Here is a 22,878-nt window from a genome sequence, read left to right as displayed (position 1 = left end):
CAAAGGTTAGGAAAGCTTCTTAACGAGATTTAGTCTTGCTTTTAACCTCTGACGATTAAACGACATCGCCGGTTGGTCTTCTCTTTCGGAGCACATCCACAAACCTTTGTTCTTATACGACTTGATGGCCGCTGGATTTCCCGCCAGACCCACCACATGACTGGACCATCCCTTTAAGAACAGAAAATCAAAATATGGTTTCTTCTGCTACAAAATCAAGAAAGACAAATTTATCCAGAATATATACCATCGTGCAAATCAGAGAAGAACACATAAATAGGGCTAACAAGTTTTGAAAACTGCGAAAGTTCCGTTGACAATGTCAATGGCCAGGTAAGCGTGTACAACCTCCACGCATCCGTGCGTGCTTTTTCCTTTGGACGGGTATACTCTTGAAAGCATCTCCAAAACTGGAACAACTTTCTTGAGACAACACAGATTTCCTTTCCGGTTCGCTACCATGTGCGACGGTTTTTGCAAAAACTATAAAGAATCGTGTGGCAAGCATGAGATCACCGTTGCGAATATGTACCTGCATAACCACCTCCTGGAAACCATTGTTGACCTTGATGCAGTCTATGGATTCTAGAAATTAAGGACATCAACAACACCATCAAGAATTTGCATGCGAACCATATGTAAAAGATAAGACAGGTGGAATTGATCAGATTCCATTTACTAGCTTTCGGAACAAAAATTTGAAGGAGTAGGTATTAGGTATTAGGTATTAGATATTAAATATTGAACGAAGTTTCGATGTCTGTTGTTACTTTTTGTATGGACTCGACTCATAAGACATGTAAATCCTTTATCAGGTTAATCGATGATGATGCATATAGCTTGCTCGTCTCCGATCACAGATCTGTCGCTGGCAAGATTATTGTACCGTTTACATACATGACCACCGACAGCAATGCATTTCGAGACCTAGCTGATGTTTGTGTTCGTCATCCAAAAATGAAATTCAACATACACTAAAGATGATGATGATTGACTGTAGTCCTGCCGAATATCACCAATCAAGGAGTGTATCACGATAATACATAGCTGGTAGATCATGAAATTGGAGGTCGCAATCAGAAACTTTGCGTTGGCATGCTACTTTCATAGGCCTTGGACTACCTGTTGCAAGTAAAATTCGCGCAACAAGCATGATCTCTCAACGCAAAGGTTGTCCCGCAGCAGCTTGAAACAAAACCTGGTAAGTCATTAGCTTTTAGTATATATCGCTCCATTGCTTATCACACCTAGTAAGAAATGAATAAACATGCTTATGTAAAATACTTCAGGTGCTCCTGCAGTGTTATTATAACTTACTTGGTCACTTGGAAGAGCGAAGTGAAATAATGTTCGTTCGTTCATAGATGCCCATTCCGGCACCTTCAGCTTTTACATCGTTAGCAATCAATACTGTAGTTCAAGCCTTAAAAACATGCTTACCGGTGCGAAAGGTGGGTAATTTTTATTCATGGTTTTCCAATGCGGGGCCTTTGCTGAAAAATAGGTTTCGTAGCTCGAAGGAAATACTGCCAAGTCGTCAGCATGCCTTTTATTTTTCTTCAATTGAAGCACAAGCAGCGCTTTCAATTCCTGTTAAAACTTGCCGCGAGAAACCACTCACAGTTTTGCCTTAGTTTTAACAACTGCCGAGAACGATGCGACATTTATGCGTACGCATTTCCATGTTCTTATCCGAATAGTTGAATTATCCTTTTAGAGCTCTCGATGTAAAAGGACCAAAACATGCACACAGATACAACCTTTCGCAGTTATTGTTTTAACACAGACAATAGATGCTTACGCGGCTAGAGCAATTTCTAAAGTAAAGCATGTATTATCAATAATACATACATTCGTATCCGACGAGCATAAAGGGTCGCTGTAGTATAGGCGGCAACTCATTGATACTCACTGTAGAAAGCACTTATCGGATCACCAAATGCGGTAGATAACGGAAGCCATTGCAGAAAGTAGAGAATAATCTCACTGAAAGTCAATGCGACCAAGATACATACTATTGTGCTTTAGCGACCAGAAAGCAGTTGCCTTATTCAATATGGTGGACGCTGAGATCAGTTTATAAGCCTGCGAAAGCCCAAAGAAAACTACTCATCTAATACTTCCATCCCCTAAGATGTAACTGCAGTCGCAAAGGATATCTGATGAAGTTCGAGACATATCACTGGCAGAAAGTTTGGAAGAAATTGGCTTGCGCGCAGTGATGTCTGTACAATCTTGTTGAAGCCTCGCGAGAAGAAACAACAATGTATGCTTCTGCGGGCAGCAAATCAATGATGTGCTTCACATGAGATTACTGAGCACCTTCTTTTAATGTTGGTTTGAAACGGATACCAAGATATAGTCATCAGCAGCTGTTAAGGAGATGCTATCGTTATTAATAATCTTATCAGTAGAACAAGAAATTAATCGTTGAAACAAGAAAACACGTGTGACGGAATATTATTAGAGCGATAGTCAGATGCAACAGTCAGATTTGCACTGAAAGATTTCAGCAGATACATGGTAGATGATTGAAGAAATACGGAAAGGAAGAAAGAATGTATGTAGGAGAAGAGGAAAACGCAGCATATAGTCCTTTTAAATGTTATTTTCTGACTGCTGTATCGTCAACGCATGGATGCCACTATGCACGCTTGAGCAATAGCTGGGTCTGGTCGAATTCATCAACAGATATTTTCAGAACGGAGACGTACATTGAGGACCAACGCAAAGAATCTGTGTTTTCGACGCAAAATTAAGTTAAAAAAACCCGTAAGTGATAAAAGGCCAGGGTGGTGGTCGTGTAGTGCACGGACCTTCATGCCTGCGTTTTCTGATCGACATACCGTTCATCTTCTGCCTTGTCTTTTACAATCATGTTTCCCTCTCACGATGTCCAAAAAATATCTAGTCTTTTCCTTATTGTATAGAATACACTCTTTTAGTAGTTGTAAAAAGGAATAAACATCCAGTAAATATTATAGAATAAACGATACTTAACTACCTTCCATCTTCGTGGTCTTTTTTCTATTCTGTGTGGGTCGTAGAGCGGAAAAAGAAGCGTTACAAGTCGTTCCCAGAATATCACGTGACACAAAAGTTCGGAAAAAGGACAAAAATAATTCAACCGCTGAACGCGATCGAAGTTTGAAATTGAAGGTCTCGCCGAGATTCGAACTCGGATAATGAGATTCAGAGTCTCATATGCTAACCCTTACATCACGAGACCACTTCTAGTTGTTTGATGTCAATTGTTTTCCATTTTCTGGACTACCAGTCGCAAAAAGTCGAGTCATCACGTGACTAGCCACTTTCTTTACTATGCAGCCGTGCAGATATTCTTTTCAATTGTCTCAGTTGTGTTGCCCAATTTATATGACTACCTGTGGTCCCTCTGTCTCAACTTTAATTGTGTTCACGCGTTTCCAGTTATCTCATCTATTCTTATTTTATGTCGTTTCATTCCTTTCCACCAGTTTCTACGTGTAAATTTTCCATTCTTTATCATCGATTGTAGATGAGCGTATATAAGCTTAATAAGTAAATAAATCAATAAATAACACAGTTTATCGTCGTAGTAGTGGTCGCAGACTGAATTGTTGTCTCTTTCCATTTTTTCTCTTAACCTGCTCGTACTCAAATCCTACCAGTTCTCCTTAATTAACTCATATCTGCTTAATCTCAAGCGTTCCTGGATAAAGTCCAATCCATCATTGTATTTATACACCACGCATTGTTTTGTCGTGTGCGTATTCCCTGGATGTTTATCACGATGCATGACTCCCGCTATAAGCGGGAAAACAGACATACCAGCCGCAATAAATCTTTACAGAACCTCCGTCTGTCATCTGACACGCAAACATACCACGCAAAGAGCAACAGTCAATGGCGAACAAGGAAGGAATGTATCAGGATCGAAGGTAATTAACTACATGCATAGCAGCTGCTTTGGTCTTTCAGACGACGATAATTCCTCGGTGCAGATGGACGAACAAGAAGATGCTGAACCAATTGCACCGTCTAAAGTGCAACCACGTACAAGCAATGATACGAGACTCTTAAGAATGCTTGAAGTTGCATCCATCCCAGAATCCCTACACGTAGAGAATCGATATGTCATTTGTACGGACAATGGAGAGCAGAGCAGCAAAATATACAAGGGTACATCGATTGACCGATCATCTTCTATCTTCGGTCATAACAAGGCAAGGAAAGCATTCGACGGCAAGTAATATTGCGCGACGAATTGAAATTCAAATAGTCGACAGGGTTCATGTGTGCAGCGAAGAGCTCTGCAGTCAAACGTGGACTGAAAGACCCAGCACAAGAACTATTCAAGTTCTATCAAAAAGCATGTGGACGATGCTGGAGTGCAGCGATGTCAGAAGAAAAAGCTTTCCACTCTATGCAGCAAGTTTTTTCAAAACAGATATAACGATTTCCAATACCTTCATTCAAACCACTAACCGCCAGCATGCCATGGCCAAAATATCGGTCTCCTTGTTTGGGACCTTTGGCCAGCTTCTTCCTATCCAGCACGGCACGAACAATCTCTTTTACAATCACTACTTTTACCTCATCTGAAAACCGTCACTCTCGATTCGGTCGTACGCCAATTAGATCCGGAGTCCATATTTTGCATAAGGTGAGGAAGGTCAAAAGAAAGGGCGTGGGACAATCTGTATTCAGGGGAAAATATTTAGACCACTTAGGTGGAAAGAAAACAAGCTTAATGTATAATCTCTTGCGGAGAGGTAGACGACTGATGAAAGCTGGCCAGAGCCTGGGCTGGAACGTGGCATTTACTAGAAAGATCTCAACGAAGCTTTGGAGAGACGCAACAAGTATTTACACTGACACTTACCATCAGTCAGGTATACGGACTGAATGTGTCAGTACCTCCTTCTTCAGTATAGAGCGTATGCAGCTGCTAGATACTTATTGCGCGAAGAAGAGCGCCATCGATAGGAACTTGGCCTTTGCTCATTCGTAATATCGAAGCCAACAAATATCGAAAGCATTATAACGATGCTTGTTAACAGTGGTTCATATATATGTATATATCTATCTATCAGTGGTTCATATCGAGATCACAATCTGCAATATTCAAATATCTGCAGCAGTAGCAAGCCGCTCCCACGAGGGGTGCCGAGCTTAATAAAAGTAAAGCAGTATATCTTAAGTTTGCATTGCTGACAATGACCGATCTCTCAGACAATTTGCGATACTTATAACTTTCAACGGTATAATTTTCTTGACACAACTTCATGATTCAGCCGTCCATGCATTGACTGTACGTTACACTACTATCAGACTGTACTGCAACTTCTACCAAGTCTTGCGCACGTATCTCTCCAACGGGCATGATGTAAAGCTGACATGCGTCTTTGCAGCCACGCAACGTGAAAGTACTTCGCATATGACTCTGGATACGATTTTCTTCCGATAAGCAATAACATCTATGTTCAATTAGTTGCCGCAGTAGATCGCCGGTTTGCGTACGAAAGCGTATACATGAAAAATCTGACGGGGGCTAGGATTTTTAGGTGTTGGGGTATCGTTTTCAGTGTCATGCATGTATTATTTGCGCTCGATAATCATAAATAAGAAGATCGTCCACCAAAATCTTTTGAAATAATGCGCAGCAGACACTCATGTGATCTCTTGGTAGTCATACGTGTTCTTGAATACGTAGAAAGCTGTTTAACTGCGACAATATTTTTAGGATATTTTCCTACAAATAGTCGGAAGACTGGCTGTCAGATCAAGCAAAAGATAATCTGTGCGTGCGTGTGTGTGACAATTATACATTTCTCTTTCCATCTGTATTCTTATTTGACAGGTGACTTCCCACGTTCCTGGTCCAAGCTTGCATATCTCGCAAGCGACGTGTAAATACATTCCTCGTTTCAATGCGCAGACTTTTGTTTTGAACTGTCATTCTGTGATTTGTAGAGAGGCTTACCGTTGATCTCCCCTTCTCTTTGCACAATGGACAACAAGACCGCTACAGCGCCTCCCTCCACTATTAGGGATTTCAAGCCGCTATACAGTCGAGATAAGCTGCTGCAGCTGTATGGAATTGATATCGCAGCAGCAGCGTCCTCGTCGGTCATGGTTGCTCCCTTCATATCTGTAGTAGACAGGTGATGACAAGTTCGAGTGTTTTGGTTGACATGGTAATACTGATAAGAAGAGTATTAGAGCAATCATCGAAAATGCAAACGGCAAGCGACCTTTAGGTCAAGGTTTGACCCAAGGCTTCGCTGCCGTCTTTAGACAACCTCACAGATTTGTTGCAACACCTCAATTCCGTCTCGTGTTTGGAGTGTATTTTAGCACCTATGTAACCGCCAATTTTGTGGATACCACTTGCGAACATCAGCAAGTTCCGTTCACCACTGCCTCGTGGTACAAATTCGTGGCAACATCCGCGATCAACATGAGTCTATGCATCCTCAAAGACCGTGCATTCGCCCGTATGTTTGGTGTCACTGCCAGCCACAGCCTCCCAATTCTGACATATGTATGCTTCGCCGCCCGTGATTCCCTCACCATTGCCGCTAGCTTCAATGCACCTCGTCTCTTTGCAGAATGGTTAACGGCAAACAACCGCATATCAGACCCTAAAACCGCAAATGTCGCGGCGCAGCTCGTATGCCCGGGTGCTGTGCAGTTCATCAGCACGCCGCTGCATCTCCTCGGTCTAGATATGTATAATCGATCTGGAGCCTCCATCTCTCAGCGTGTGGGTCTCGTACGTTCCGAATATCTCAAGAGCACGCTTGCACGTATAGGTAGAATAGCACCGGCATTTGGTATCGGTGGTGTCGGCAACACATTTTTTAGAAGTTATCGTAAACGCGTTGTGGAATAAGAATAATAATCTAGTTTTTACGTGCTGGACTACTGTTAGGAATCGTCTATGGTAGAAAAAAGTTAAGATATGTGGATGGATTTAATTTCTAGCAGTATTGCAAACTCGCACGTACCAAATCAGGTTTCATGATCTATGTCAGACATGGAGTTGAGCAAATGAACGGATTGAGTATTTTGAAATATACGTTCGAGTTTACCTTGTGTACAACTGCGCTTCCAAAAGCCATACCAGCGCACAGTGTCAAGAAAGTGTAGACCTTGTTGATCTTGGCCATGGCGAAAAAGCAGGTGCAAGACCGCACACGCGCTCAGTGGCTGCGTCTCCGCACTTGCAACTCACTCTTCCACACCCGCTCACGTCTACGGATTAGGTACGCAACAGGCAAACGCGCAAAAGCATCAAAGTTTTAACATCTGTTTAGTCTTAAAAATGCCAAAAGCAGCCATTCCCGAACTCAAGCGGTAATGCAGTGATCTTATTGAGTTGATCAGAATGCGAAATAACTTTGATTTATAGATACATGGACAAGCGACTCTCATTACAATTGAATGGCAACCGCAAAGTTACTGGCGTTTTGCGAGGATATGATCCTTTTATGAACATTGTTCTCGACGAAACTGTAGAGGAAGTGAGTGCCTCTGAGAAGAAGAACATTGGCATGGTTGTAAGTTGCACATTATATCTACGTCTATGCTTGCACGATCAAAAAACACTTATAATTCACATTTGTATACAGGTTATTCGCGGCAATAGCATCTCTATCATGGAGGCATTGGAACGTATCTAAGCGCAGTAGTGCACGTCGATCGAATCAGAAAAAAAGGAAAAATCTTTTTCTTTCCAGCATGTACATACTCTCTGTTAAACGTGCCAAACATTAAAAGAACCACTCTTTTCCAACTCCAATCATGATATATTGCTTAGCATTCGCGTGCAATTTACCAACCAACAGAGCAGCTTTTCGGAGCGATCCATTCGATACAAATGGATTAATCTTACATGTCATAATAGAGCTACCACCAAAGTTTTATTGTTACTATCGTTATTGTTATTATTTCAAGTTGGGATTGCGAGTGGATGCAACTCAAAGAAATATATCGATCTGCATTCTATTTCGTCTTTTTGGATTCTTCTTCCTTTTCGTTATCTTTCTTGTCTTCCTTCTTTTCTTCGCCGACTTGTCCAAACTCATTGGCTCTTGTCGGGTCAACCTTGTAAATGTATCGCTGATACAGGTAGATAAAGAATACAACATCATCTCTCAGGCAAGCTAGACGATGAAGTGTGGGCATCTTAATAACGAAGGCAAACAGATCATCTATAAACGGCTTGTAAGTGCATAGCGATGACGGAGGATATAGCACAAATAGATATACCGATAAAGGTGTTGAGTGACTTGTACATCAAAGTCTTCCATGGCATATGGGCCACCTGAAAACGATAAAGTTATTACTCCCACTTTGGTTGTAATGAATATTACGGGGGACTTACGCTCTTCAAGCGATAGTTGATGTATAACTGAGGAAGCATGGTGATAAATCCAAACATGTATACGAATTCGACCAGAGTCTTGAGCACATACGAGTACCAGCTCTTGTGTTCATCATACAAGAGTGAGTACACTGCATATCCAGCCAGCAAGGGATAAGCGATCCAGCCAAGATACTTGAATGCAATGGCGTCGTACTCGGCTGTCTCGTCCTCGTCTTCGGTAGTTCCAGCCTCCTGAGTTTTAACGGATGGAATCAACGAACCGGGAGTCCACACAAGCTCGTACTTGAGCGCCTTGAAGACTTTCCAAATTTCAATGAGCAATCCAATTCCTTGGCTGACCAAGATCATCCATGAAGTCTCTTGGTTGTTATCCAACAGGTACAGGAAGATGACAATCTGGAAGAAGATATTCGTGATCAAGCTGCGAACAGAGACACCAGTGCTGTTATCCTTTTTCTTCCAGAATGCAATGTCTAGAACAAAAATAGGTCGATACAAGTCCTCTCATTATTGCAAAATACGATACATACCATTTTTGAATGCGAGAAATTCAAATGCACTGTGCAAGAGACTGACTGCAGCGGTTGTTGCCAAGAGGACTGGATTGGTCTCGAGCAACATGCGCTTTAGTTCATCCATTTCGCTGGCTGACATGCCTCCCAACGGGTTATTGGCTTGCTGCTTCAATGATTCGTCAAACATGGCATACATGTTAAATTTCCACATGGAGAGCGGCTCAAGGTGAATCGTCAAAGGTAATACGCTTTGGATAGATGTATCAGCATATAGCTTCCTTGATACTTGCGAGCTCTCAATAGTTACCTCACTGTTTCATTGATCGGGTATGCATTGGACCGCAAAAGCCAAAACTCGTTAGGGAAAACGATCGGTCGATAGAATCCGATCTTTCCAGAAGCATCTCGGTTCAAGCCAGTGTTAAATGGAATATCTAGATGAGGTCGTTCATGTTCGTAAAACAATTTGGAAGGTCATCCTTTTGTTACGACAACTTACATTTCAAAGTGGCAGGCTGCATAGCGTTCTTGGCGATAGGAGCCTTATTGTCGCTAATAATTGAAATCGTCATATTCTCATGCCAGTATGAAACAAGAGGTGCTCGTCTCGTCCAGTTACCGAGCAAGCCTCCAGCCAGTTCTTCTCCAGATTCCTGATAATATTGCTGGTGTTAAGAATAAAGTACATCAGTTATATCAACGATCATCCTGAGCTGTTTTATCTATCGATTGCCTTACCTCCTGTTCATCGTGGTTCTTTTCCTCAGTTTCATCATCCTCGCCGCGGTGAAGCAGATTCTTTTGCTTCACTTCAGTCCGCTTTGGATAAAACTTTGTCAAAACTTTGTACAGATGATCAGTACACACTCCACCGTATGCTACGTGTCATATTTGTTTTCTTACGATGACGATGGTAAACCAACGAATCAGCGTGGAAAGAAGGATGACGAGGATCGATGGGCGCCTTATCCTTTGTCACAAAGATATGTGCATACAAACTTCCATTGTGTTGAAGCGACTGCACCAGGATCGTTTAATATGGGAAAGTCTAAAATTTCTCTTTTTTCATGCCGCCAACTTACAGGTGTGGTAGGGATTTCCAGATGATGCTCGCGGCGGTCCGATGTGTCACCAAGCTTAATGTTGGTAGCTTGCCACGCAGGAGTAGCCTTATAATCGACAAAATACTCGTCTTCGCTGATGTACACTGATAGATCCACCGGTATACCGTTTTGCCACAGTGGAACAGCCGATGTCGGCAAGTGCTCGACAGGAATCTGCGGCGGATAAGGGTTGTGATACACGCCTTGAGGAAGTACTGGGAAATATTCGGTAGGATTGAACGCCTTTTGAGACTCGGGTGTTGCTGTAGCAAGATCTGGTCCTTGTTGGGAGGGAATGGCTGGCTGCGGCCTTTCCTTGGGACCTTTTTATTTTCCAATCAGCAAAATCGAATTTAGATGTCAAAGCTAAGAACGCTCAAGATAGTTTCGTCTTACCCAGAAAGTATTGCATGGCCATGTACATGAGGAGACCACGCAAGATCACACCACCATATTGTCCAAAGAAGCCTTCATTTCGACGTTGACCTCCTTGTTGAGGATTGTTTGCACCAGCTGCTGCTTCCGGCATACTGGTAAATCGAGGAACAACACGTATTGTGTCACCATTGAGCGATCAGAGAATTTCAAACAATATGGGACAACAATAAAGTCATGTTTATTGGTTGGTAATTGGAACGATGCTTATCGCTTTTCGCGCCTACTACTTCTGTCCCTACTACTATCTCGTCTGCTATCCCTATCTCGTTCGCGGTATCTATCGCGGTCCCTGTCCCTGTCTCTATCCCTATCCCTTCGATCTCTGTCGCGGTCGCGTTCGTGGTCGCGTTCACGGCTATCGTAGCGAGATGAATGATGGCGAGAACTTCGATGTCTGGATGAGCTTGAAGTATGTCGTTCCTCGTGGCGACGTGTCGATCTGGATCGTGAGCGGGAGGGTGATCGGCTGTAAGAACGTCGTCGATTCCTGCTGGATCGTCTTTCTCGCGACCTCGAGCGCGAAGGACTGGGAGAATATCTTTCTTTACGGCTATCACGGTCTCGGTCACGACGTGGGGATCTGGATCTAGATCTAGATCTAGATCTGGAGCGTGATCGAGAAGAAGACCGTCTATGATGGCGGCTATATCGACTTGACGATGATGCTGATTTTCCATATTTCTCACGATCTGCTCGAGGCCCTGTGGGGATGTCTTCGTCTGGTCCAGCCATTTCAACGCCTTTCTGATCCTCTCGTTCTTTTTCCTCTGGTTGCTTATCTTTGCTGCTTTCTGACTCTGCCTGTTCGTCACGTGGTTGCCTGTTACCTTGATTAGAGTATATCCTGCCGCCACGGCTGGCGCCTCCGCGACCACGGCCTGAGAAGCCTCCTCTTGCACTGAATGCATTGACAGGTCCTCCAGGGAAAGACATCATATCTGATGGAGGCATGCCAGGAAATGGACCAGGCAAACCACCTCCCCACATATCTTCGGGCATAGCGAACGGGTTCATGAATGGGGGTCTGCCAGGTGCGCCCATGCTACCATCAGGGCCTCCCATACCTACAAGAACAGGAGCTTTGTGAGATTTTTCTGCCAGAATGAACATCCACGAATCTATACATACCTTCGGCGGCAACCCATTGATCGGGAACGCCCATTCCCATACGCATCATTGGATTCATGCCTGGCGGCATGCCCATCATGAAGCCCATGTTTCCAGGCACGGGGCCTCCCATCATCATTGGATTGACTGGGAAAGGTGGCGCTCCCATCATATCAGGCATCATGGTGCCGTCCGTGCCTTTTCCTTTTGTTCTTGGAGTTCGTTCTTCGGATTCAAAAACCTGGATAGGCAATCCGCCTTTGGATACAACGGGTTGTTGCGGTTGCTTGGCTTCGTTGGAGGATGGTTCTTCAGAAGTTTCCTGGGATGTTCGTTGTTGTGGTTGCTCTTGGTATTGCTGATGATGCTGCTGCTGCTCGCTTCTCTGCGATTGTTGACCATTATTTTCAGCATTATCGTTCGCAACGGCCGGACCAGAGGTTTCCGGCTGCTGTTTCTCTTTTCGATCTTTGAATGCCTGAATCGTATTTCGCAATGTACGGTTGGGTATGATCTGTTTGGCATTGATTCCTTCTTTTTCGCATGATGGGCATTTACTGTTTTCATCGAGCCTCGTCGTGATGCCTATTCAGAAAATGCATTAGGCACTTTTTCTATCAAAATTGGTAGCAAAGCAAAAGAATTGAATGAGAGATCAGGCCGAATACGCGCTTAGAGATGCTAGTTATCCTAGACAGGGATTCTTTGGTGCCAGACGTTAGTCACTCGCATTTTCGCCGCTGCAGCCGTTATTGCAGCTGCTAACTATCCAAAAGTCAGCGTAGTCTCCAAATATTGCCTTTTCTTCTTTCTCTTTCTTTCCTCTTTTCCCTCCCTTTTTTTATCTTGTTCTTTTGTTACTGCGAACTTGGCAACAATAACCCATAGTTGGTTGATGTCTGATATACCATCAAACGGTAAATGCGGTTTCGCAAGCCACATAGCATGCTTCGGGTAAGACATCTCTTGACCTCCGTGAGATTGATGCTGGATGATAGTACATATAATACAAACAGGTATACTAGCAAGCGCAAAAAACAACCGTGCTCTCTCAAGGAAAAACAAAAAACTACAGAGATTCCTTGAAAAGGTATACGTACACTCTTTGCAAAAGGATTTTCCACAACAAGGAACAAGAGCGGCGTCTTCCATCAGGTTTCCACAGATACGGCACGTCAATTCGCTTGGTTTGTGACGCTCTTGCGCGCTCGCCTGTTGGTGCGGACTGTGGTTTACATGTAAGTATCACCATAATAAGCTTATGTTATTCATGTTGCTTCATACCCTCCATTCATGCCTGGTCTTTGGACGAACTGTCCTTTCGGTACGTTAGGGCAATAGTATATCCAGTGACCTTTGCAAACGACTTGTATCAGCGTTTCTGTGCACAAATGTCTCCCTAGGTTCGAACGTTACCTGGCTGGCCACACTTGAAGCAAACATATCCAACGGGGGGCTTCTGCGTTTCTGGAGGAATATTGGATTGGACCGGATTCGTTCGATTCTGCATCTGCTGTCGTTGCATTTGCTGCTGCATAAGCATTTGTTGGAACTGGAACTGCGGATTCATCATTGCCATGCTCAACATTGGGTTGAATCCCGGTGGCATAGTCATTGCAGGTGTGCCAAAAGCTTGTGGAGATCGTGTTTGCTGTTGCGGTGTCACATTTGCAGACTGGCTCCTGCTTTGCAGAGAGAACAGTTAAGAATATTCACAATCGACGCGTTAGAGTACTTGTGAACCTACTCTGCACTGTGATTTTGCTGTCCTGACCATTGGTCAGAGCCCTGTTCAAACATGGCTTGGATCTTTTCGTCTTCTGTCCTTGAATCCTGGTCTGCCATGACGAAACCTGGAAAGAAAGCTTGCTGGGACTTGCGGAGCGAATTTCAATTTCTAACAATCAAAAATCAATGAAGACTAACGATACCCAAAAATAGTGGAAGAATAATAGCAATGTATAGATTTGCTTCCTTTGATAGGCATACCAAAAATATCTCCCATAGAGCGGTAATATCTTGCCAATGCATCTTTGATAAATAACAGACATGTCAAATATAAGTAAGCTGTTGCTATGAGTTTTCTGGTTGAAGTCATCATCAAGTCCTTCTTCGAAAAGGATTAATGTTCATTATATTCATAGCAAGCAAGGCAGCGAAGCTCTGAAGAGAAATTGCTATAAGGATTTGGAGCTCCTGATAGATATATGAATCGGGTCGTATAAGTAATCGTATTTTTGTAGAATAAACAGTTTCAAATGGAAGAATTACTAAGATGGGAACTCTGTCAATTAAAAAGAAGTATATTGGATACATTACGTGAGTCAACCACGAATCGTGAGAGCTGGAGCTGGTTTTTGTTGAAGAAGTGGCCGTTGTAGGCGTCACAATCGATTGCACAGCTGCTTTTTTGTCCAAAGTTTTCATCTATAAATACTTTGCGAATGCAGCTGACGTTTTCAACACGAGTTTAATATAATAGACTCGGAACTCCTGCAAGCTTTAAAGGCGCCGGAGCAGCATGCTTCTAATAAATGCAGGGAAGGATAGGAAAACAAAAGTGTGACAAAGCAGAGTCAATTGTAACAGAGTGGCTGGTGAGCATCCTCTTTGGCAAAGTTAAATGAACATGTGCAACATTCATCGAGTAACGAGCCACACAGCTTCGATACATCATTTAGCGGACCTAAACTACAAGCAAATGATGTCACTTCTCGACATTCATAATATGAGCTGGACAATGAATATATCTCTCTTTGGGCAAGCATTGGATGGTATGTGTTCAGGAAGGAGCAGTCAATCCGCATCCAAACACAGCAATTTGCTATATATTGCATGCAATGCGATCTCTGCGCTGCTCTTTTGGAGCTACGGGTGGGATTGCTTTCGGGGGAGTTCTTGTAGCACGTCAGGTCGCTCCAAACCGCTTGAGGCAATCGGAAGTCTGGACGTCAGACATTTTGAGCCTAAGCGGAATGGAATGGTTCAACACTGAGATTCTGTGTTTGAGAAAAAAATAAAGGTTATATCCTAACGCAATAGTGCTAATGATTTACTTGGCGTGATTATCAATCTATCTACAGCTCCTTCTCTCTCTCTCTCTTTTCTCTACTATTTTTTCCCTTCTATCGTCTTAATATACCTTACAATCTACATGTACAGCAATGTCCTCACCTCCTACAGTTGTTATCGGAGATCATGATTATTGCGACAATCCGTACAGGCACCAAGGTGCATACGCTATCCGTAAACCTGGCCAACAGATAAATACCAATGCCGGCAGCGCCAGCCACATTCCGCAATCACCGGCTTACAGCGTGGCGTCTCCTACTATAATTCCAGACAATATAAAGAAGAGCTACGAAAAGCAGCAACTTCCTGTACGCAGTCAAAGCTTAGCCGCGGCAGCGACCGTTGCCACTTTTGCAACGTCGCTTTACGATCGCAGCCGCAGTCAGAGTCCAGGGCAGCTAGCCACACGACATCCTAGCAACGGGAGCGAAGGTTCAACTCGATCTGAAGCAAGCTGCTCAACGCCTACCACGCCCCCACCTACTGGTTTCGGCAGCGTAGCCGGGCAGTCTCCCGGCAAGTTTCAGGTCCAGACTAAGCAGAAAGGCAACAAAGACCTATCCATCGAAACAGCTTTTTGCGAGGAGCAAGTTTCATTGTATGAGGAGGAAGACGAAGAAGAAGATGATGATGAAGATGAAGAGGATGGGCCATACACTGACGATTTTGACGATGTGACCTACGATATTGATGAGGATATGAATTTATTGGGGCTTACGGAAGGTAGTACGAGTGAATCCAACACTCTGTTAGGTGTCCAGACGCAGCCTGCTACCGATGGACTTTCACCTATGGCTTACGAGACTGAAGAGCAGCAAAATGCGTTCTTCTCTCACTACGTCGAAGAAGAAGCACATGATCAAGATTATTCTTGCAGTGACGAAAAAGATTATCCTCCGAATGATACCGCGTTGTTATCTTACATTGCACGTGAGATGTATCTGCAAATCTTGCCTGAAGCTGTAAGGCAAGATGGAGTTGAGTACCATTACCTCTTTACAGGCAAAGAGGCTGTGGCAAGTATCCAAAAACTGTCAATGGTTTAACTACGCAGCAAATTTGTATTTACGTTGTATGTAGGAATGCATAGTGAATATCATTCAAGGGGATGAGAGCACCGACCGCAACAGGGCCCTGACAATCGGCCGCGCTTTGGAGCACCAGGGGCTATTTCATGAGATACAAAGGACTCACAGACTGTGCGACGCACCCAGCGAACTTTATCGTTTCACTAAAAATGCAATTAATACATCAAGAACATGGAGTAAAGGTAAATTGACACAGCATAGAATTGAATACAAGTGAGTCTGACGAATGATCTTGCAACAATGTAAAAGACAATATGACCTCTCTCGCCACAGGCGTCTTTACACCACTTACTCCCTGCTACTCTCCTATATGCAGAGTTGACCAGCCATGCTACTCCAAAACTTGTCCTAACACTCGCAACAAGAAGGTAAACTTGAATTTTTTAGGCTACCTCTTCTTGTGAGCAAAGTGAAAGGCGTTACTTTACTCACATTTATGCAACAAAATCGACGTAGACTCGCGTGACATCACAAATCAGATCATCGTGGCATCCTGAAAAGGTAAGTCATTGATCAATTTACGGTAGTTGCATACCTGCCTTAACACTATCGTAATTTTCATACGCCAAAGTCGAACCGGCGAACATTATGGATGCAATCTGTACCGAGCGGAATTATTGCGTCTACTCCAATCGAAGAACAGAAACGTCAAGAACGGATCTACGAACTAATTAACACCGAGCAAGACTATGCACGTGATCTTCGCTATGTACACAATGTAAGTCAATCTGACAAGGATGTCTACATAGCAAGATCGCAATAGCTGATCGGTTGATAGTACTGGATAGAGCCTCTGCTGACCAGAGATATAATCCAACCGCCTGAGCGAAGAGATGAGTTTGTAAAACAAATCTTTTGGAACTTGACGGAAATTGAGGTGATCAGTTCATCGCTGGCATCCGCTCTTGCCGAGCGCAGAGAACAGCAAGAGGTGGTGGATACGATCGGAGACATCCTTCTTGCCTTTGTATACCAATTTACTCCCTACATAGCTTATGGATCTCATCAAATAATTGGAAAACATTACTTTGAGCTCGAGAAGAGACGAAATCAGAAATTCGCCAATTTCGTCAGGGTAAATTGGAAACAAGCAAAATATAAATTATGCTTAATTAGACATCTCATCTATTGATGGTTAATATAGGAAACGGAGCGGCGACCCGAGTCTCGAAGACTAGAGTTGAACGGATACCTTACCAGACCGACAACTCGTCTGGCAAGATATAATCTATTGCTGCATGAAGTCTTAAGGTTCACCTCAAAAGGAAACCCGGATCTGGAAGCTATTCCTCAGGCAATGAATGCAATAACCGAGATATTGCAGCAAGTCAACGACGAAGCAGGAATCGTTGAAAAGGCATTTACTTTGCAAGTGCTTGAAGAGCGGCTAATATTTAAAACAGCTAGCCACGTCGTAGTAAGTGCTGGAAGGCCATACTATAGGGTAATTTTCCATTAACGAATAATTCCACGTAGGATTTAATGCTATCCAGCCCTGAGCGACAGCTGCTAATACAAGGGAATTGGAGACTGAAAGGAAACAGTTCTTCGGATTCCTCAAATGTACACTTGCTACTATTTGATCATTATCTTATCTTCGCCAAAATTAAGCGGCAACGGAACGACGATTATTACAAGATTACTCGAAAGCCTATACCCCTCGACATGCTTTCGCTGTCCATCGTCGAGAGTCGCAGTAGACTGCAGACTGGAGCCTCCAACAAAGGAGTGTCATACGGTCTTACTTTCCATCACCAGGGACCCGGCGGAAGCAGGCCAGTTACTTTGTACACGACCTCTTCAGCAACGCGGGAATTATGGGTAGAAAAGATCAAAGCACAGCAGGAGCGGCTGACGGAAAGGAAGTCAAGTATCGACGATGCAGCGCTGGTTTCTCCTAGTGGCTGTACCTCGTCACCGTTGAAAAAGGGCATTTTGTCCAAAAAGGAATAAAAAGCCACGATTTTAAGCTGCCATCATCTCACATTTTTGGGAGATCTATCTCCACTAGTCAGCCTTTTCTGAGCCGATAATAACCTTGTCCAATCGATACATACACAGACAGATATGGCAACGACCGAGCAACAACAACAACAACTACCCACCATTGTCGTCCTAATCTCGGGCTCGGGCTCCAACCTCCAAGCGCTCATTGATGCAACGCAGTCCGGTACACTGCGAGCCAAAATTGTAGGCGTCATATCAAACCGAAAGGCCGCCTACGGCCTCGAACGCGCTGCAAAAGCTGGAATCCCAACACGCACATTCTCACTGAAACAATACAAAGACTCTGGCCGGTCGCGCGTCGACTTCGACGTGGACCTTGCACGCGCAATTCAAGAAGAGTTCCGCCCCGACCTCGTCGTGCTCGCCGGGTTTATGCATATCCTGTCACCCGAGTTCCTCTCGCACTTTCCAAAAGAAAACATCATGAACCTTCACCCGGCATTACCAGGACAGTTTGACGGCGCGCATGCTATCGAGCGAGCTTACGATGCATTCAAAAAGGGCGAAATACAGCACACCGGTGTCATGGTGCATAAAGTTATTGCAGACGTGGATCGAGGACAGGTTATTCTCCAGCGACAAGTGCCAATCCAGGACACCGATACCTTGAATGATCTCGAAGAGCGTATCCACTCTGTAGAACACCAAATCATTGTCGAAGGCGCAAACGAGTTTCTGAAGGAATTAACACAGCAGCAACATCAACAATAAAGAATTATGTCACGATGTAGAATTTGATCCCTTTCCATAATTATTACTCTCGATAAGGAATAACAGTTCTGTGTATATCTAGTTTATGCTGCAGAGTCTTAAAGCATAAACAATATTTGGAAGATTTCTGGTTGTCAAAATGATCGTAATTTGAAGCTCTAGCACACCGGACCTCGAATCCCGTTTCGTGCGTGCCACGCACTTGGTGGCCACGAAAGCCGGCTGCCTATAAACCTTCCTTTTCATCCAATATGGGTATGTAGCCGCTACGCATCCATCCATTTATCCTTGATATACATCGTTTACTGACACCATGCTGGAATTTTGTAGCCGTCGGCAAGAACAAGTAATGTTTCGCAAACCGGCACATGACGATCGAATGTCAGCATTAACATGCAAATTTCCCATTATAGGCGTCTTAGCAAAGGAAAGAAGGGTTTGAAGAAGAAGGTGTAAGTGGTCCCTTTTGACAGCAATATACAATTGTTCCGTGTAGGCTGATGCAAATTGAACCATGTTAGCGTTGACCCCTTCACCCGCAAAGACTGGTACGACATCAAAGCACCCTCCATGTTTGAGGTCCGTCAGGTTGGCAAGACTCTTGTCAACCGCACCCAGGGTCTTCGTAAGTGTGGCTGCTTGTAGAGAGAAAGAGAGAGAGAGAATTTAAAGGTTAACAAACAATTCGGTCAACAGGCAACGCCAACGATTCTTTGAACGGTCGTGTTGTCGAAGTTTCCCTTGGTGACTTGTCCAAGGACGAAGCCCGCGCCTTCCGCAAGATCCAATTGAAGGTCGACGAAATCCAGGGCAAGAACTGCTTGACCAACTTTTACGGCATGGATATGACTTCTGACAAACTTCGCTCGATGGTCAAGAAGTGGCAGTCATTGATTGAGGCTTTCGTTGATGTCAAGACCACCGACGGCTACCTTGTTCGTCTTTTCTGCATCGCCTTCACCGCCCGCCGTCGCAACCAGATCAAAAAGACCACCTACGCTCAGTCTTCTCAGATTCGTCAGATCCGCAAGAAGATGCACGATATCATGACCGAAGAGTCCGTTTCTTGCGACTTGAAGGAGCTCGTTACTAAGCTCAGCTCTTCTGCCTCTGCCTCTGCTCAGGATGCTGTTGCCGTCCGCATTGAGAAGGCCTGCCAGAGCATCTACCCCTTGCAGAACACTTACATCCGCAAGGTTAAGATCTTGAAGGCACCCAAGTTTGACGTCTCTGCCTTGTTGGCTCTCCACGGCGGTGCTGCCGCTGCTGGCGAGTCTGACGTTGGCTCTAAGGTTGCCAAGGACTTTGTCGAACCCCCAGTCTTGGAGTCTGTCTAAATCACTCACCCTTTAATCTGCCTGTATGTTGGTCTTTACATAAAAAGATTTGCTTGTCCTTGTCATAATATGTGTATGTATGTGGTTTCATTTCTGAGAAATGCGTTGCTATGCATCAATTGTGTAACCGGTCCATTCCTGTCTTTTCTGTACCTTTTTGTTTTTGCGTTCCCTTTCGACCCATCCTTCAGCCTTCAATGTACTATGTCACGCCATGAGGCCCAAACAGTAGCTACACCTTCCCGCAATGTGCTCTACGTTCTCTACACAACCATAATCGGAATCTGGTTCTTTATTGTCGGCAATCGAGCATCTAAGACGGTAGCTAACAGACAACGCGACGATCCAGTACACAACAGCGATGACACTAGCTACCTTGAAGATCTGAACAGCGATGATGTTTGGAAACGGATCATGGCACAAGCCATGCACAATCAAAAGAGGCTGCTAGAGATTGAACGGAAGCTATCGACAAGGAAGCGGTCGAGGACGTTTTGGTCTTCATCGAATACGCGAAAATTGGAGCAGGAAAACGCCCAGCTATCCAGCAAACTGGCTGAACTGGAAACCTCGAATGCAGAGTTAAAGTCGAGGCTTGAAAAGAGCACTGATCTAGCCAAGGCTCACTTGAAACAGAAGCATGCGATGGATGAGTTGGAGCAGCAGTACGCCGAACTCGAGAGAAAACATGAAAAGCTGCAAGATATGTACCAAGATCGCGTAGCACAGATTGAGGAGCAGGATATGATCATTCAACGCCTGTCAGAGCAACTCTCACTGTTCCAACGAACATCCAGCAGCGCTTCTCTTGCCTCCTGAATGTTTGCTTCTGATCTGTAATGCCAACCCGAGAGGATTCTGGACAAGAAAAAAGGGGCAAAATAGTGGTAAACTGGAGATCAGAATCGCTATGTGCGCTTTTTGCTGTGTATAATATATTCTTTTTTGGATTTTGTATAAAGCTTTGTAAAAAGGGATGTATAGAATCTTGTGGTTTGCAACAAGTGACGACCAATTCATGGAGGGAAGGGGACGGGTCAAAAGAAATGACTTTGTGGTGGCAAGAATAAACGTCGGATATAAACGAGCGTACTGGAAAGGTATCCTTTGCAACAATCAGAAGTCTTTGTTACTGTTATTGGAATTGCTGCTGCTGCTCTTGCTGTGATTGATGTTATTCGAAGACTTGTGGTTTGTCGTTGTGGGGTTTACGGCGCACCTGTCCATTCAAGCCCAAATATCAGTAAACGATTCAAAAAGAAAGGCTTTAAAGAAAAAGCAATACGTGCATCCAAATTCTCGTCTTGTAGACCTTGAATAATTCTCTGACAAGTTCACGAAAATCAATGCGTTTCTCAGCAATAAAGTAAAAGGTCAGCTTTCGACGATCCCTACGAGCCAAGTCACCAACATGAAATTTGGCAGATGGAAGAATCACGTGTGTGTGTACTTTACCATTGGTACTCTGCATCTACAACTTCCATCCGCAATTTGCGCTGTTTAATCTTTTGCTGGCAAACAGAAAGCGCGCGGTGCTCGTCTTGTTTCTTGGATAGCAATTGGTTGATTTCATCAGGAGCAGCAAGCCGATGGATGCGTTTGAGACTATCCAGGCTGCCGCCATTGTTGTTGTTGTTATTATTCTTGGTGGCGGTCGCATGATCGCAGCCTATCTCTGCTGCTGCATCGCTCTGCTGCTGTTGTTGTTGTTGTTTATCTTTTTGGGATTGAAGCAACGTAATTTGTTCTTCGGTCAAGTCATTCATGGCTACTTTGCCGAGATCTCTGCCGCGGTCTGCCTCCACAATAACAAGGTCACCAACCTGCAATTCTTGAGGACTGTAAAAGAAATCCGTACGCCCGGCTTTGAACTCGACCATGTAAATCGATTTTTTTTTAACTGGCTGTTCTTCCTCGGGCACTTTTTGGAGCTGCGTGAATGGGTTAGCAACGTTGCTTGCATTGGGCGTCATTGCAGCGGGTGCCGGTGAAGGCAGCGGCGAAGGTTGATGCAACGAAGGCGGCGGTAAGGGGGATAGCGGCGACAATGATGGTCGATGTTGCTGCTGTTGCTTACTACTACTGCCAACAAGAGACTCTTGAAGCGATGTTGGGGGGGTTGCAATGGAGGAGAGAGAGTCTCTGCGTTGGAAAAAGCTACACTCGAATACATCAGCGGTTCTCTTTTGATGTCTAGAACATGGTCTTTTTACCCAGAAGCAGCGATCTTGTCCGGATCGGATCGCGGTGGATAGAAAGGGTTTTCAAAGATATCTGGCGTTTGCCACATGAAGGGCGTGCTTTGTTCTGACCATCGTCGTAAAGAGTGCCGTGGATGGAAGGCTGCCTCGGACGATTGTGATCTTACACGAGAAGCAGCAGCAGCAGCAGTAGCAGTAGCAGCTATCGCTCCGCCGCCGAGGCTACGAGAAGAGAACCCGTAATTATCTTCATCCTCTTCACGCATTGTCGCTAGGGTTGTTGATTTATCGCTGTAGTCGTCGTATCCAAAGGTGGAAGGGTCCTGACCCATCGAGAAAGAGAGACTACGTTGCTGGCGGTAGGAGGGTTCAAGAGGCACATTCGGAACCATCGGCACACTCAAAATATCGCGTGGTGCTACTGTCTCTTTTAGAATATCCCATTGGAGACCGCCGAAAGAATCCCAGTCCGACGAAGTGGACCCGCGTCGACTCGCTGTGGATGTATTTATGCACAGTGGCGTCGACACACTTGCTCGACGCGGCGGACTTCCCACGGCTTTCCAGCTGTCATCGTCCTCGCTATACTCTATTTCTTCGCCGCGCACAACGGTTCCCGTCTATTCAGAAACAGAGGCAAAGAGTATATCAGATCTCACATAAAACCAGCTTGCTCGTACTATAGCCCTTTATCAACTCACGCCCGTGAACTGTTGAGTCTAGTACAGGAACCGAAAATATACTTGTGAATCGATGAGCGCCATTTGGTTAGTGGGACTAGCAAAGTTACCTGTGCCATAGGGAGGTTTTTCTCTACTTTCTTTGGCTCTCGTAGGGCTAAAAGGGAAAAAAGGTTGGAGGAGGAGAGGGAAGAACAAAAAAAGAAGAGAGCTGCATGAATGACGCCGGCGGCCACAGAAATTTA

At 44.4% G+C, this 22,878-nt stretch overlaps 11 protein-coding genes and 1 non-coding gene across 12 annotated transcripts; 7 read left to right on the top strand and 5 right to left on the bottom strand.

Moving 5' to 3' along the window:
• Positions 1–3,157: 3,157 nt before the first annotated feature.
• On the bottom strand, positions 3,158–3,229 carry VTP01DRAFT_t40. Its single transcript has one exon. It is a non-coding gene; the product is annotated as a tRNA-Gln (tRNA).
• Positions 3,230–3,932: 703 nt separating this feature from the next.
• VTP01DRAFT_9109 (uncharacterized protein) lies at positions 3,933–4,584 on the top strand (the record flags this gene model as incomplete). Its single annotated transcript, XM_069388305.1, has 2 exons — positions 3,933–4,228; positions 4,284–4,584. The coding sequence occupies 2 exons, from the start codon at positions 3,933–3,935 to the stop codon at positions 4,582–4,584; spliced, it is 597 nt and encodes a 198-aa protein (XP_069240615.1).
• A 1,407-nt stretch (positions 4,585–5,991) lies between these two features.
• On the top strand, positions 5,992–6,877 carry VTP01DRAFT_9108 (uncharacterized protein; the record flags this gene model as incomplete). The annotated part of the gene is made up of 2 exons (XM_069388304.1): positions 5,992–6,146; positions 6,205–6,877. The coding sequence occupies 2 exons, from the start codon at positions 5,992–5,994 to the stop codon at positions 6,875–6,877; spliced, it is 828 nt and encodes a 275-aa protein (XP_069240614.1).
• An 88-nt stretch (positions 6,878–6,965) lies between these two features.
• Positions 6,966–7,154, bottom strand: VTP01DRAFT_9107 (uncharacterized protein; the record flags this gene model as incomplete). Its single annotated transcript, XM_069388303.1, has 2 exons — positions 6,966–7,010; positions 7,077–7,154. 2 exons carry the CDS (start codon positions 7,152–7,154, stop codon positions 6,966–6,968), a joined length of 123 nt encoding a protein of 40 aa, XP_069240613.1.
• Positions 7,155–7,309: 155 nt separating this feature from the next.
• VTP01DRAFT_9106 (uncharacterized protein) lies at positions 7,310–7,667 on the top strand (the record flags this gene model as incomplete). The annotated part of the gene is made up of 3 exons (XM_069388302.1): positions 7,310–7,341; positions 7,397–7,544; positions 7,617–7,667. 3 exons carry the CDS (start codon positions 7,310–7,312, stop codon positions 7,665–7,667), a joined length of 231 nt encoding a protein of 76 aa, XP_069240612.1.
• A 322-nt stretch (positions 7,668–7,989) lies between these two features.
• On the bottom strand, positions 7,990–10,521 carry VTP01DRAFT_9105 (uncharacterized protein; the record flags this gene model as incomplete). The annotated part of the gene is made up of 10 exons (XM_069388301.1): positions 7,990–8,198; positions 8,257–8,311; positions 8,372–8,847; positions 8,905–9,137; positions 9,197–9,323; positions 9,389–9,554; positions 9,628–9,731; positions 9,793–9,907; positions 9,972–10,315; positions 10,389–10,521. 10 exons carry the CDS (start codon positions 10,519–10,521, stop codon positions 7,990–7,992), a joined length of 1,962 nt encoding a protein of 653 aa, XP_069240611.1.
• A 113-nt stretch (positions 10,522–10,634) lies between these two features.
• On the bottom strand, positions 10,635–13,382 carry VTP01DRAFT_9104 (uncharacterized protein; the record flags this gene model as incomplete). Its single annotated transcript, XM_069388300.1, has 6 exons — positions 10,635–11,494; positions 11,559–12,122; positions 12,638–12,762; positions 12,822–12,891; positions 12,954–13,219; positions 13,285–13,382. The coding sequence occupies 6 exons, from the start codon at positions 13,380–13,382 to the stop codon at positions 10,635–10,637; spliced, it is 1,983 nt and encodes a 660-aa protein (XP_069240610.1).
• A 1,319-nt stretch (positions 13,383–14,701) lies between these two features.
• Positions 14,702–17,650, top strand: VTP01DRAFT_9103 (uncharacterized protein; the record flags this gene model as incomplete). Its single annotated transcript, XM_069388299.1, has 8 exons — positions 14,702–15,625; positions 15,690–15,879; positions 15,947–16,065; positions 16,154–16,198; positions 16,269–16,415; positions 16,476–16,772; positions 16,842–17,114; positions 17,174–17,650. 8 exons carry the CDS (start codon positions 14,702–14,704, stop codon positions 17,648–17,650), a joined length of 2,472 nt encoding a protein of 823 aa, XP_069240609.1.
• Positions 17,651–17,764: 114 nt separating this feature from the next.
• On the top strand, positions 17,765–18,415 carry VTP01DRAFT_9102 (uncharacterized protein; the record flags this gene model as incomplete). The annotated part of the gene is made up of 1 exon (XM_069388298.1): positions 17,765–18,415. One exon carries the CDS (start codon positions 17,765–17,767, stop codon positions 18,413–18,415), a length of 651 nt encoding a protein of 216 aa, XP_069240608.1.
• Positions 18,416–18,666: 251 nt separating this feature from the next.
• On the top strand, positions 18,667–19,752 carry VTP01DRAFT_9101 (40S ribosomal eS1 domain-containing protein; the record flags this gene model as incomplete). The annotated part of the gene is made up of 5 exons (XM_069388297.1): positions 18,667–18,670; positions 18,746–18,761; positions 18,829–18,867; positions 18,937–19,040; positions 19,112–19,752. The coding sequence occupies 5 exons, from the start codon at positions 18,667–18,669 to the stop codon at positions 19,750–19,752; spliced, it is 804 nt and encodes a 267-aa protein (XP_069240607.1).
• A 204-nt stretch (positions 19,753–19,956) lies between these two features.
• VTP01DRAFT_9100 (uncharacterized protein) lies at positions 19,957–20,571 on the top strand (the record flags this gene model as incomplete). The annotated part of the gene is made up of 1 exon (XM_069388296.1): positions 19,957–20,571. One exon carries the CDS (start codon positions 19,957–19,959, stop codon positions 20,569–20,571), a length of 615 nt encoding a protein of 204 aa, XP_069240606.1.
• A 297-nt stretch (positions 20,572–20,868) lies between these two features.
• Positions 20,869–22,752, bottom strand: VTP01DRAFT_9099 (uncharacterized protein; the record flags this gene model as incomplete). The annotated part of the gene is made up of 6 exons (XM_069388293.1): positions 20,869–20,971; positions 21,042–21,143; positions 21,208–21,909; positions 21,966–22,573; positions 22,655–22,672; positions 22,744–22,752. The coding sequence occupies 6 exons, from the start codon at positions 22,750–22,752 to the stop codon at positions 20,869–20,871; spliced, it is 1,542 nt and encodes a 513-aa protein (XP_069240605.1).
• Between the last annotated feature and the right edge of the window lie 126 nt (positions 22,753–22,878).

This window comes from Rhizomucor pusillus (assembly GCF_041956525.1).
Source record: "Rhizomucor pusillus strain CBS 183.67 unplaced genomic scaffold VTP01scaffold_6, whole genome shotgun sequence".
In the NCBI taxonomy this organism is placed as follows: domain Eukaryota; kingdom Fungi; phylum Mucoromycota; class Mucoromycetes; order Mucorales; family Lichtheimiaceae; genus Rhizomucor; species Rhizomucor pusillus.
Note: the sequence above shows the minus strand (reverse complement) of the source record. Positions and strands in the feature narration are given on the sequence as shown.